The sequence below is a fragment of the Anarrhichthys ocellatus genome, unplaced genomic scaffold (genome assembly GCF_004355925.1).
Source record: "Anarrhichthys ocellatus isolate YVR2014 unplaced genomic scaffold, GSC_Weel_1.0 scaffold84, whole genome shotgun sequence".
Lineage (NCBI taxonomy): Eukaryota > Metazoa > Chordata > Actinopteri > Perciformes > Anarhichadidae > Anarrhichthys > Anarrhichthys ocellatus.
Window position 1 is genome coordinate 61,509 of NW_022280114.1, and position 14,566 is coordinate 76,074.

General features: G+C 40.8%; 1 protein-coding gene across 1 annotated transcript in view; it reads right to left on the reverse strand.

Annotated features, from left to right (window-relative positions):
- The window catches only part of LOC116398427 (uncharacterized), a 36,536-nt gene extending 22,113 nt beyond the window's left edge, over positions 1 to 14,423 (reverse strand). The window contains exons 1-16 of the mRNA XM_031874696.1: positions 14,316 to 14,423; positions 13,370 to 13,483; positions 12,316 to 12,475; positions 12,011 to 12,203; positions 11,148 to 11,219; positions 9,006 to 10,881; positions 8,806 to 8,898; positions 8,384 to 8,497; positions 7,737 to 7,893; positions 7,104 to 7,296; positions 6,549 to 6,620; positions 4,250 to 6,038; positions 3,698 to 3,778; positions 1,371 to 1,835; positions 804 to 877; positions 343 to 498 (exon numbers count right to left, since the gene is read on the reverse strand). Coding sequence (XP_031730556.1) covers positions 343 to 498; positions 804 to 877; positions 1,371 to 1,835; positions 3,698 to 3,778; positions 4,250 to 6,038; positions 6,549 to 6,620; positions 7,104 to 7,296; positions 7,737 to 7,893; positions 8,384 to 8,497; positions 8,806 to 8,898; positions 9,006 to 10,881; positions 11,148 to 11,219; positions 12,011 to 12,203; positions 12,316 to 12,475; positions 13,370 to 13,478 — 5,604 coding nt within the window. The 5' untranslated portion in view covers positions 13,479 to 13,483; positions 14,316 to 14,423. The remainder of the gene's footprint in view (positions 1 to 342; positions 499 to 803; positions 878 to 1,370; positions 1,836 to 3,697; positions 3,779 to 4,249; positions 6,039 to 6,548; positions 6,621 to 7,103; positions 7,297 to 7,736; positions 7,894 to 8,383; positions 8,498 to 8,805; positions 8,899 to 9,005; positions 10,882 to 11,147; positions 11,220 to 12,010; positions 12,204 to 12,315; positions 12,476 to 13,369; positions 13,484 to 14,315) is intronic.
- Between the last annotated feature and the right edge of the window lie 143 nt (positions 14,424 to 14,566).

Consider the following 14,566-nt stretch of genomic DNA (forward strand, 5'->3'; position numbering starts at 1 on the left):
ACACACACACACACACACACACACACACACACACACACACACACACATGCAAATGAAGTAAAGCAACTGGCTTAAATTACTACATACTAGAAAAGCATCTGTGAATATAACTTTATATAAAATTCTCATTGTACAGAGGAAACGATGCGACTTTTGACCTGCTCGTACCAGCTCTGAATGAAGCTTCAAATAATGTTTGATAATCCTTTCAAATTTTAGACGGCATGTACTCAGCTCAGACGGTTTCATCTTTTTAATTTTTTACATCCATATAACGTGAATTAATACATTTATAAATGCAGGGTTCACTTGATGAACAGCACATTCTCTGTATTCCCTTACCTTTGCATAGCTAGGCTTGTCTTTGGCGTCTGTGGATGTTGAGGATGTTTGACACTGGTTCTTGTCGTCTTGGATGGACCGATCTTTCACCGGCGACCTGACAGAGTTGCACTCTGACGATAACTGGGAAATGTAGGCTGGAGCCTTAAACTTTTCCTAGGACAAAGAAAAAAACAAAAAAAAAACATCATCAACGAAAAACAACATTGACACTATTGTGATGGTTGTTCTACAAAAGATTATACTTTGTTAAAAAGGAAAATAAAGTTTGTTCTTTCTCACTGGGTAAGCCAAAGTAAAAACAACGCTATAAATGAGCATTGTCACATCAGACATTCGGCAGAAGAGAAATGTGATTTCCAAAAATGTGAATGTAAAGAAAGTTTGAATTCTTACTTTGAACCAGTTTTTACTTCTACAATAAGAGACAGTTGAAAAATGGATTGAAATTGGATACTCACAATGTCCAGTTTGGGGATTGATATCTTCACTTCTTTCATTCCGGTCACTGCAGCTGTTAATTTGTTCTTTTTTTCTGTAAAGAATTAAAATTGAATATCGGAGTAAAAACATGTTTTTGTGACGCAGTTCAAATGCTATACTGTTGAACGGATTGTCATGCAGTTCTATACCGACATTCATGATCCCCAGAGGAGGAACCCGACTTTTCCTCTTGCGCCATCGTGAGGTTGACATTTTTTGTTTCAAGTAAAATATCTCAACAACTATGGGATGGATTGCTGTGAAATTTGCTTCAGACGTTCAAGGCCCCATGAGGATCAACTCTAAAAACTTTAGTGATACCCCAACTTTTCCTGTAGCACCACTAATTTGTCAAAGTTTAAACTTATTCACTGAAAGAATTTGACATATTCTAGGTGGATCGGCACAAAAACTGCTGACATTCGTGTTTCCCAGATGACTTTGGGGATCCCGACTTTCCTCTCGAGCCACTAGATATATTTGACCTGTATCTGAGCAGTCAGTGTAACGCCTGCTATCCACATCTATCCAGTTATTTTGCTCACCTCCTTTCTTTTGGTCTTCTTTCTCCACATTGTTCGCTGTGTCGATGTCCATGGTCTCTAGGTCTGAAACACTGGGGCGCTTCTCCTTCTTCTGAGCATCACTGCTGTCGTTGTCCTGCTTTGTCACATCTGGTGTCAAAGGCGTTGCTGGCGAGCTACTTCTGTCACCATCTTCACCATTCTCCTGGTTTCTGACAATGTCCTCATCCGTGTCCATGTCCATGTCAAAGTCCACATTCATGTCGTCATCGCCATCACTGAAGGAAATGTTTGTAGCGTCCTCGTTGCCACGAGTCACCGTTCCCACAGGTGTGTTGACAGCACAGCTCGGAGGCATTTGCTCTGACCCGTCGTCCCTCTCGGTGTTCACTTCTTCATTTTTCTCATCATCATTCAGCTCAGATGCCTTGATTTCACTCTCCTGCCTCTTTTTCCAGCCTCGGCGACGTTTTGCTGAGGGAGAACCTAGAGGAGCAACCGGTACAGCCATATGAGAAGAGTGTCAAAGCTCTCATTATTTATTTCTTATCACTGCATTTCCATTCAGCCAGAGAAGAAGTCAGACATTTTCCTCTCCTTTGGTTCTATTGTGGTTCTTTTCAATCCATAAACACATTTTTGAAATCTTTGTCACTGTTCACCAGGTGGAGGATGAGTTTGACTTTCTCAGTAAGTTGAACATGGCTAAGAATGTAAGTGCTCAAGACACAGCGAAGTCTTTTTGTTAAATGATCTATATGTCATGGCCTTGACATGTTTTTTGTTTGTGGCATTAAAAAAATCTTTGTTGTATTCCATCTCCTTTGTTCATGACTCTCATTCTTGAGTCAAATTTGTTTATTAAATTAAATGAATGAAGATGAATAAATGATGTTACTCAACGAGAGACACGGCAACACATCAACGAAAAAGAATCCAAGTACAAAACGGCTCCTAGTTCCACAGATGTCAACCTTGAACAGGACCGTTATCCACATCTGGATGAGAGATGTCCACTTGACCCTGCTCTACTCATCAAAAAAAGATGCAGTTAGCCAGTTCCCAGATCAATTTAATTTAGTGCTGGGCAACGATTAAAATATTTAATCGCGATTAATCGCATGGATTTTTTGTGATTAAATCGCATGGATTTTTTGCGATTAAATCGCATTGTTATGGCAAAGTTCAATAATGAATTCAAAAGTAGTGTATTGCGCACTTTTATTTTAAAAGTACTGCTGTATGAACAAAGGTGCAATAACATTTGGTTCACGAGATGCAGGTAGCATGTTTTATACTCAATGTGAATATAATTCATACTTTGTTGCCATCTTATTCTGAAAACCGGATGTTCGTCTGACGAAACCGGATGTTGTCTCACGTTAATGTTTCCGCTAACTTTCAAAGTCCTTCTCTCGCTCCCGATCTGTGCCGTTTAAATGCGTTTACCGTGAATTTCAGCATATAGGTGCACTAACATGCAAGTGTCTGACACACGTACACACACACACACACACACACACACACACACACACACACACACACACGACTATAGGATGTTTGCTGGCTTTTATCCCACTGTTCTTGTCATCCTCTTGTTGTTGTATATGTATTGTCTCTTGTCTCCTCTTTCAATATGAAAAAAAATAAATAAATAAAAAATTAAATTAAATTATAATAAATTTTAAAAATGCATTAACACGCGATAAAATAATTGTCGGCGTTAATTAATGAATGCGTTAATTTCGCGTTAACTTGCCCAGCACTAATTTAATCACTACGCAACGAGCGCTTGAGCAACATTTCAACAGCAACTCAGTGAAAATATAACTCGCCACACTTGACCGTTTTTGTTGCTTTTGTTGCTTGCAGTGTGAACATAGCATGAGTGTTAAGTTCATAGAGATAACACTAGTCTTTGTATATGGCATAAGAATTGTACATTAAAGGAAAATGCACTCCAAAACACTGTTCAAAACCAAATGTCGGTGGTGCTTATGTTATGGTGAATCTTTCTCAGTCCTGTGGGTAGCGTAATTACAGGAATTTTAAGAGTAGATGAAACCAAATCCATCGTTCACGCTTAATCTGTATCAAAATTCCTTTTTTGAAAGTCAGAAAACTAAGATAAAGCATCAGAATACCTCGTTTACATTTAGATGTATTGAACCTCTCACAGCTCAAACTGCAGCTGGTCACGGAGGGTAATCTTGTGCCAGTGGAAGAAAATGTAGTAATGCGTATTACCAGCTTCAAAGCCACTGAAAATGTCTGCATGGAAAACTTCTCTGAAAGACGACTATTACACAGATCATTGTGTAGATGGAGAGAGTGCGTCTACTACATACTGCTCATCAGATGAGAACTTTCTGATTCCTCAGCATCACCGTTTCCAGGGTTGTGCTGCTTAACAGCTGGCTCCAATTCATCTTCAAAGGAAAGCAAGATATGGAAAGAGTCACGGCAACGATAGGACACGGTGATGTGGTTTCAATCAATTCAAAGACATCATCACAAAAACTTGAATAATTAATCTTATGTTGATTACAATCCGATTTGAATATTCAGTTTAGATAGGTCATTCCATTGACAACCAAGAAAGGGATTTTGTCAACTATAACATACTTAAATTTGCAGGTTAGACTTTTTTACATGCACATTGACGTTTTCTGCCAAAGAAATGTGCCAGAAAGAGGCAGAGAAGAAGAAGAAGAAGACCGCTGGCAAGTAAACATGGATGTAAACAACGCAAGTTTAAATACGTAAAAAAAAAGAAAAGAAAAAGAGATCAGCTCTGCAAACGCTTTTTGGAAGCATAAGCAGTCAAGATGTTTGTTTCAGTAACACTTTTGTTTGTTTAAAAAAACAAAAAACATCCACACTTTTAACTGGACACTCACCTGGAATCTGAATTTCCTCGAGAGATTTCCCTTTGAATCTTTCGAGAGATCCATTCTCCAGCGCTGACAGCAGCTCTGAGATTCTTGCAATGTCACCAGCCGCCTCCAGTGTCTGATAATATTCCCTGTCGGTCGGAATGTCCCGCCCCAACAGCTTGGCTAGCTGATCGAGCTCGTTGCTCGTGAGCCCGAGAATCTGGAAAACTCTTGCAATGTGCTTGTGGAAAAACGGCGAGCGCAGGATCGCCTTGTTCTTCGCGCCGCAACGAGCTGTAAACGTGACGGTGCACCGCTGTCCGTAGAAGAAGCTCGTGCACGGGGCATCCGGGATCCCGAATAAGAAGGGGTTGTTTTCATGCACGCCGCATGCTTCTCTCTTGTTCACGAGCAGAGTGATGGCAGCGAGCAGTTTAGGGGTCAGCGAAACGGAAACTTTTTGGCCTCTGCTGCTCATGACTTTGATCTTCACTGTGGTCTTGGACAGGATTTGCTCGAACTGAGGCTGGTCTACGGCCACGTCCTCGTGAAGCTCGGCCTCTTCCTGCTCCTTGAATGACTTGAGCGTTGTTTCTGAGACTTGGGCCATGTTTCTGTTCAAGATGGACACTTGCGCAACAGTGACCCTGAGAAGCGCAGCGTAGACCGGAGGGCTTTCGTACAACGTCAGGCTTTCTACTGCAGAAGCTGCGGTCTTCTCCATGCACCGATAGAAAAGCTGCACATCGTGGATGAACGGTACAGTTGGCGTGCTGTCTTTCGATACTACCGGATAGACATAGCACCATTCTTTCGCGCACAACTTCATGAATGCATCCGCTTCGTCTATCGTCCTGCTGCCGGCGTCCCCTTTCCAAGCTCTGGCGAAGTTGATGTCGCCAATTTTCTTGAGCGAATTCCCCAAAAACTTAATGAAGCTTGGTTTCTCATAGGACTTCGTCTCCTCGTTGAAGCCAGCGAGCTCTCTCACGGCTTCGACAAGTTTGCTGAAGTTCTCGGGTTTCACAGCGTCTTCAAAGCTACATATCGACATTTGCTTTAAGCTCAACAGGAGCCGTCCCATTTGCCTCAGCTTGTGTTTGATGAGTTGAATTCTGCGTGCATTTCTTTCCTTCCTGGAGTACAAACACTGTGCCAGCTGCAGTAAAAAGGAATCATTCAAGACCTCGGATGAAATCTCATCTTTCCTCAGTGTGCTTAACATTTTCCTCACATGTGGCGAGAGGTTTTGGGGGTCTGTTGACTCCGCAGCATCAACCAGATTTAAGGCTTTAATCTTCACCGATTGAAGTTTGTGGCGCTTCTTTGCAGGACACCTCTGCATGTGTCGCCACATGTCCTTACGAATGTACATGTTTTTACAATATAGACAGGATGCAAATGTTTTCGCAGTGGTGAGCATGTTTGAGCTTTTTCTTCTCACTTTAAGTTCTCCGCAGCGAGTCTTCAAAACCTCTTGATTGTGCATGTTATTTCCTCTGTTCCGCAATATCTCATGCAGCTCTTTTCGCTCTTTAGAGTTCTTGCGTAGCTTCAACACCGCAGCTATATCAGGCTCTTGCTTTCTATGGGTATAAAGGTGACGGGAAATTTTAGACTGAGCGACCCCACAAACGTAACAGTAGTTTTTGTTGGTGATGGAGGGGTCTTTGAACTCTTCATCAGATGTAGAATCATCAGAGCTGTAGTCAGACTCGTCCTCCTGCTGGACGAACGAGGCGTCGATGGGTTGTTGCTCAAAGCTCAGCCCGTCGTTGTCACTCGTGGAAGGTACGTAGTCTTCATCATCAACCTGCAATTATGGACCGGTAGTCTTACTCACTTTATAGAATCAAACACAAAGCAATGCTTATCTAGTACTCGAGACAAAGCAATGCTTCTCCAGTACTCGAGACATTGTCTAAGCTTGCGGACATGCCGCCCCACCAGAAACATCTCTAAGTGCGATTCTAGTAATTAACATCGGAGTTCTGATAGTAAGTTAGTTAATATCGGCATAAGGAAAAAAAACGTTGATAAATGATCCAATCGCTAATCAGCAAAAGCCAATCAACAATCTTCACTGGTATTGAAAACTTGCAGAAAGCAAACAGGAGCACCCAATCACAGTTGGTTGAGATTGGCAGATCAAATCCATAACGAACATAATTGCGTGTTGCAGCCCTGAAAAAATATTCACCGCAGCTATAATGGAGACACCAGTAACGTCATAAAGGGTACAGTTCTTCCTCAACAGTCATGCCTAACCCTGTAAGGCCACATCCACCCCGTGTTTAATGAGGTAAACACATTAAACACCTACCGTTTCATGCTCTGGTGAAGATGCAGCGGCATTCAGGTCTCCTTGTGATGCATTCAGGTCCTCACTGCATTCCTGTAAATGTTAAGGAGACGATACTGTATATAAAAAACCTCACATGATGTTTTTCCTGCACAGAGTACTGCAAGTCATCTGCACTGACAAGAAACGTTATTTGCACCATCGTACCAGTTTGTTAGGTACACCTATACAATCTAGTAGAGTTCTATTATAGATCCTACATTGGCAAAGGGCATTATATTATATACTGGTTACATTACAGCCGACAGAAGCAGAACACATATTTACATCCCAGTTTATTGTTTCCGCCATTTTTTCTCTCTCTCAATTGTTTGGGGAAGTGGTCCTCCTACAAAAGGTTGAGAGCCTATGTTGTATTGGACATCATAACATTGAGATCATTTTATAATATTTTGTCATAAACAGAGGAGGGCAGAACATTAAAAACATTTGTAGACATGTCTGCAATAGTTGAATAATTAATGATATAATAGACAAAAAAGCACATATTCTAAAATATTTAAATGAAAGCCCTACCCATGAGCGCCACGAGTAAGAGGAGTCCCCGTAATTGTAAGTTATCTCCTCGCCTGGAGATATTTCTGTCACTGCAAACAGGCACAAGTGTGGTTTTCCCTCAAAGACGACTTTCGTCATCTCACAGTTGGGATTTATGTGATTATCATTCACGAGTCGTCCAAGGGTCCTGTCATCGTTTGCAGCATCAATGCTGCAGACAAAAACACTTTCAAATGAAACTTCAACCACTCTTCAAATATCTGTTTTATCACTCTGACTGAGATTGACGGTGGTGACAGAAGGTTAGATAGTTTGCAATTCTGTCGAGGCATGGCAACAGACACCTGCTGTACTCAAACGACTCAAATTTATAGGGAAAAAAGCATTTTACTTACTTAGATTCTACATTTTCTAAATTCACACTCTTTACAGTAAAATGGCGTTAAATTATCCGGTCAATTTACTGCAGACACACTCACACAAGACATTCACGTAGCATGCATGTAGGAGGGTGGTGAAAAGTTTGACTTGGCGACATAAATCTTATCAAACTTACTGTAAAGTTTTCCCTACACCAAAAGTCAGCATAGGCCATTTAAAAACAATTCCTCTCCTTTCATGAAATATCAGAAAAAGCAGCAGCAAACTCACCGCCAGCTTGTTCCATTCCAGGAGAAGTCAAACAAATAATTGTTCAGAGTATCGCCGGACTTCTTTTTCCTGGTTTCTTTGAGAGAGTAGATGTTCCCCCGATACTCAACAACAAAGGTGGACGCTTCAATGGATTCATGGGTAAACACACCTCTCCCTGTAAGAGTAAGAATAAAAACACGGTGCATTTATTGACCAACCATTCCACTGTCAGCTCTTGATCTCGTGCACATGTCCCCCTGTGTTTGCATGGACATAAATAACCCGTTTATAAGCGTTATCCTGGTTATGATCATTACATGAAGACTACGTGACGTTTACATGAGCACAGAGAAATCGGGTTATTCATATCCCCGTTTGCATGACAAGTACACGTCACCCGGTTACTGATTAATGCAATACATTTGCACAGGCGCTGTGATGTTTACAAAAACAAACCAGAGATGAGTGCGACAGGAAGAATTATTATAACACAACACAACCTCTTTGGATCACCAACAGCTGTGTAGTCTGACCTTAATTCGTCCCTCCAGAAGTGAGGCGCTTTTGATTTGTATTTATATATTTGGTTATTAATGTCCATGTAAACACACTGAGACTCCCTGTTTCTATAAAGGGTTAAGTTTCAGAGAATCAAGGAGACAGACCTTTAAAGGGGTCTATAAACCTTTCCTCCAGGAAGGGTTTGTCTCTGTAAGTTGTTATGTGCTCCACGGCATCTTGCTCAGGAGTCAGTTGCACGCCTTGTTGTTCTGCAGCCTCTGGAAAAGTTATTCAAAAAAAATATATAGTAAAAATGAAAAGCATAAACAAGACTAACATTGGTATCATACACAAACCCTGTTATCTTGAAAAAACTGAAGACTTTGTTCAACCTGTGTTGAACCAACCAGTTTAGTCAGTTTCCGCAAGAAGGTAATTATGGTTTCCAACTTGCACTACAAATTATTCATTGCACTTGTATCGTCTCATCATGTTTCTTGATGATTAATGTCATTTCATTTAATTAATACCACCTCTGCAAAGGAAAGTTTTCTAGATAGAAATATGAATATTACATATAACATACCGCTCTGCGGAAGTAAAAGATCCGATTCTTCATTGTCCACCTCAGCATCGCGGTTTTCAGGGTTGCCCTGCTCCACATCTGGCTCCAATTCATCTTGAATAAAAAGACGGATAAAGCGTTCATTTGTAGTCCAAGAAGAGATTCGTCTCTACTGAACAAGCACTGGCTGGTCAGACACGTGCAGTACACTGGACACGTACCCTCAATCTCAATTTCCTCTAGAGAGTTTCCTTTGAATTTTTCAAGGGAGCCCTTTTCCATTGCCAGGAGAAGTTTCGATATTTTTGCAAGTTCCACAGCTGCCTCCGGTAGCCGATAATAGTCCCTGTCAGCGCGGATGTCATGGCCCAACAGTTTAGCCAGGTGATCTAGCTCATCGTTCTCCAGGTTGAGAATCTGGAAGACTCTTGCGATGTGCTTGCGGAGATGCACCGACCTGAAATGCTCTGGGTTCTTTGCGCGACAGAGACTAGAAAAGACCATGATGCAATTTGCTCCGTGAAAGAGGCTCGTGGGAGAAGAATTTGGCATTGCAAACAAGAAAGGATTGTCTTTGTGTACGCCGCACGCTTTCCTCTTGCTCACGAGAAGAGTTATTGCGGCGACAAGTTCGGAGGTCAGCAAGACAGCGACGTTTTGGCCAGACCTGCTCTGAATATTTATCCTGATGAAGTGCTTGGACAATACTTGGATGGAGTCGTCTCTCTGCTGGAATGTCTCGAGTGTCATTTTTGAGACCTCGGATGCGCATTTGCTTAAGACAAACGCTTGTGCAAGTGTCACTCTGCAAAGGTCATCGTAGACCTGTGGGTTTTCATGCTTCTCCAGGCCTTCGATGGCAGAAGCTGATGTTGTTTCTAGGTACCTGTAGAACGCTTGCACATCACGTGTGAAAGGTATGGTGGACGGTTTGCTTACTTTTCGTCCGCGAAGCGAAGCGAGGGCTGTGTGGGAGACGAGCTGAGACCATTCTCTCTGACACAGTTTCACAAACGTCTTTGAGTCCCTCATCATCTTGTCACTGACGTCAACTCCGGCGAGGATGATTTTGCACATTTTCTTCAGTGAATGTCCCAATCTCAAAGCCAGACTTGGCTTGTTGTAGCTCTGCATCTTTTCATCGAAACCAGTGACGACTTTGACTGCCTCAACCACTTTGTAGAAGTTTTTGGGTCTGATAGCATCTTTGACGCTAAATATCGACTTTTTGTGCAGTGCTAACAAAAGCCTTCCCATTTCCCGCAGCCTCTGTCTGATGTATTCATGTTTGCTTGGATGATTTTCATGCTTGTCGCATAGGTACACCGCCAGCTGCATTAGAAGGAAGTCCTTTTGGACGGTGGTTGCAATATCATCTTGTTTCATTTTTAAGAGCATCTTCCACACGCCAGCTGAAAGTTTTCCGGAGAATGGGGAATCTGCAAGAGCGATCTCGCTTAAGACTTTTATCTTTCCGCCTGTTGCAGGGTTTGACGTTGTCTTACAAGGACATCTGGCCACATGCCTCCACATCTCCTTACGTCCAAACATGCCTTTACAATGTAGACAGTGCACATGTGTTTTAGTACTGATCTCCGTGGTTTTTGGTCGCCTCTTCGGTTTTAACTCTCCGCTGTTGTTCTTCAACACGTCTTGATTATGTTGGTAATTTCCCCTGTTACGCAATTTGAGAAGTAACCTTTTTCGTTCCTTGGTTCTGGGTAATGCCAAGGCTTCAGCGATACCAGGCTCTTCATCAGCATGCCTTAAAAGATGACGAGATAATTTAATGACACCTTTCCCGCAAATGTAACAATAACATCTAGTGGTGCGAGAAGTGCCTTTGGGGTTTGGTGTAGCCTTGCTGGGTCTGGAGCCTGAAGCAGCCTTGCCTCCCTGCTGGGCGTATGAGGCATCGTCTGGTTGCAGCATAAAGGTCCCCGACATCTCTTTAGAAGAGTCTAAATCTGCAAAAGTTGAGTTGTCCCTGAAATCCATTTGACTGTTGATGTCGGCAAAACCGCCATTGCCATGTCTTTGTCCGCTGTCAGGTAGTTCTTTGTCGTGGTCATCATCATCAGAGCAGTAGTACTCATGCTGAAAATACAACACAAACAACATGATGCGATATACATTCATGTCTGTCCAAAATCTCATCACTTTATCATTTCATCCTATTAGAAATTTGTGTCATATGAATTCCAAAAATGTGTGTCATCAGGTCACAGTGACCTTTGTCCTCCAAGATCTAATCAGTCTGTCCTGGAGTCTAACAGTCTTAGTGGACGTTGTGACGAATGTGAGGAGTGTGCCTATGTTGCGAACACAGCAGACATAGTCAATATACATAATCTTTTACATACCCTTACAGTCCTTGGTGTTGATGAAGTAGCATAAAAGTCTGAGTATGAAGTACTGGATCCATCAAAGGACACCTGTAATTGTCAAATGCAACAAAAAAAGAGAGAGCAAACTGCAAATCTGAATCACTTTGAGTATTGCCTTAATTAAAATGTACTTTGTTGGCGAGAAGTTCAACATCCAAGAAATAACTAAATTAAATTATCACATGAATAAATACTGAAAACATATCATAAAAACGTGAAATTGTAGATAATCCGATTTTTCCCCATTTTAAAAATTGTGTTCATTATAATTAAATGTTATTTTATCCTGCTTCTTTCCAAAATAAACTTATTGCATTTCATTTGTGTCATTCTAGAAATTAGAGTTTTAAAATACACACTATTTGTCCCAAAAAACATCTTATCTTCATATAGAATGAGGATTAAGTGATGATAGTTCCCCTGTAGCATCAAAAAATGATGATTGCACACGGTTGCCAGTATGGCTACAGTAATTCTTGATTTACGACTGTAACGTCTTTAACTTTAAATACAGAGCAGTAGGCCTGGAAACTGTCTCAAGTCAAACCTTAAATCTAAAACATGGCATATACACTCAGTTGCCAGTTTATTATATTTTATATTATCCATTTGTATATTACTTTTGTATTATATTTGTCCACCCCATTTATATCAATGAGTGTAGGCTCTCTCTAAGAGTTTCAACAAAAACAGAACATTATAACCTTATTAAAAGGGAGGACTTGTTGCAGGACTGTGCGACTGCATTCGTTTTAGCTAGGTGTATCTAATAAAAGGCAAGTGACCGTAATTCAAATACCAAAATCAAAAGCAAGGCTCCTTCTTTCACGCCTACTTACCTCTGATCGCCACGGGTAAGAGGAGTCCCCGTAGTTGTAAGTTATCTCCTCGCCTGGAGATATTTCTGTCGCTGCAAACAGGCACAAGTGTGGTTCTCCCTCATAGACCATTGTCTTCATTTCACAGTTGGGACTTATGTGATCGTCATTCACGCATCGTCCAAGGGCCCTGTCTTCTTTTGAGGCATCAACGCTGCAAACAAAACAATCTTGATGACACTTAAACCCCCCCTAAAATGACTGTACTTAACCATGTTGTTTTCCTATAAAACGTGTTCATCAGATCTCTTTCTGACAAAACTTACCACCACCATGCTCCTTCCCATGCAAACTCAAACAAATAATTGTTTAGAGTATAACCACATTTCTTTGTAGGTTTTGTGTCTTTATGAGAAAAGATGTTCCCCCGATATTCAACAACAAATGTGGATGGTTCAATGGCCTTGTGGGTGAACAATCCTCTCCCTAGAAAAACAAAGATTAACGGGAAAACATTCATGTGTGATGACCAATTAGCAAAACTATCGTGTTCATTTTATTTATTTATTTGTTACATATCAAAAATATATATAACATATATTGAAAAATGTCGAGGATAGCACAATAAAGTTTAAGGATAACTTGTTTCCATTGTGGTCGTCTTTCCAGGGAGACAAAATTAGCAAAACAAAGCTTCCAAATCATCACATAGGCTACATAAAAAAAACACAATACATCCATCCAAATACAGCTACAGAGCAAGGAAAACACACACACACACATATCTATATGGAAATATATATAATGACAGGGCTGACTGGATTCCATTCCACTGCTGCCATGTACCATGATCATCATTTTATTCTCACCAAATCCCAATGAATAAATATATTGGGAGACAAATATCCTTTTGACACTCGGAAGACGAGAAAAGCACTATACAAGCACAGTCCATTTACCAAATACACAATTCAAATTGTTCCCTCAGTCTGCCTTGTTTAACTCTAAACTGGAGTATTGTACATTTTCCCAGAACGTCTTACTTTTAAGTCCTAAAGAACAGTAATATACCTATTAACAATTAAAAGTGAGTGTGTATAGGAATATACATTTAATTTGACAATAGTCTATGAATACCAGTGCATGTCTCATTCCTAGTAAATCTAACATTTAATAACTTTATCATTAAACACTAAGTTTAGCTTTGTAAATAGTTGCAGGAAGGCTCTTATTTCACTCCAAATTTTCCCTCTAACAAACCAGGTAATGGCTTTTTGACTCATTTGCATCTTCATATCAGAAAAAAGGCTCCAAAGCTCTGCTGAACTGTTAAGTAATATCAGATATCCATTCATTACCTGTCATTACAAATGTACCTACCTTTAAAGGAGTCTATAAACCTTTCCTCCAGGAAACGTTTGTCTCTACAAGCAAGTATGTGCTCCAAGGCATCTTGCTCTGGAGTCAGTTGCCTCCTCTGCTTGTCCATGACAGCTGGGAAATTTCCCAAAGATACTAAATTAGTTTGGGTGATATTAGATCTGCTGAGCACACTGTTCTATGTAACTATGTAGCAGAAAGACAACGACACCTTGGCACTACAAGGTTTGTTTACCGATATGAAACAATGTGACAACAATAACTAAACATTATGTCTGTGATGCAAGTAAGGTTTGAGTAATACAGCTTGGGTAGTTAAACTACAAAATAAGATTAAAGTACATCACTGAGGCAGCCTGTGCAAAAGCTCACTACATTTATTTCTGAAGTGTCCTTTTTTTCGTGCTGCCACACCTGACATGTATACAACTCTTATTTTGCCTGTTTAATATCAATAGAATGTCCAGATTATAGCCTTTTCCTTATTACAATAACAGAGGCAACCCTGTTTGTTAAAGACTGGTATGAACAGAAATGAAGACAAATGTTCCTCTCTATTGTCAGGAAAGACATAAATATATACAAAATAAAATATTTCCTATCTGCATTAGTTGCCAATTCACTAAAATAAGGCAGGCTGTGTGTACTTAGAAACTTCACGTAGGCTTAAATAGAAACTAGTGTTGCAACTATGATTAAAGAAAAGCAAAGCTAGCTACCTGGCTATGTTGGCTGTTATCTGTCTGATTGTATTTCTATGAAACCAGTTTTGTTACGATAAAGTTGTATCTGACTGTTTACTTCCTGGTGTACACATGCCTTTCTAGCATGCTAACACTAACTAGCAAGTGGTAAGTAAGCTAGCAGTGGTTTGCCAGCAATTTGCCAACTGCTTTTGACTTAAATACATGTACTTCCAATAGATATATCCTTTAAACGTGTTTACCTTGGGTTCAACGTCCCAAAATAGAAGCAAGAAGGGGTGCAGATGTAGCTTGCAGAGTGGCAGCCATGTTTTCTTTCTGTCTTCTTTACAGAGACCTCGTGACGACGATGCTGCGATATCTACTTCGAGCGACGGTAACTCCAGCCAATCACTAATCGTAACACCACCGCGTGACTCTAGAAGCAGCCAATCGGCGGCCGTCGATGTCTCTACCAGCAGCAGAATCATATACGTGCCGGAGGACAGCCAAA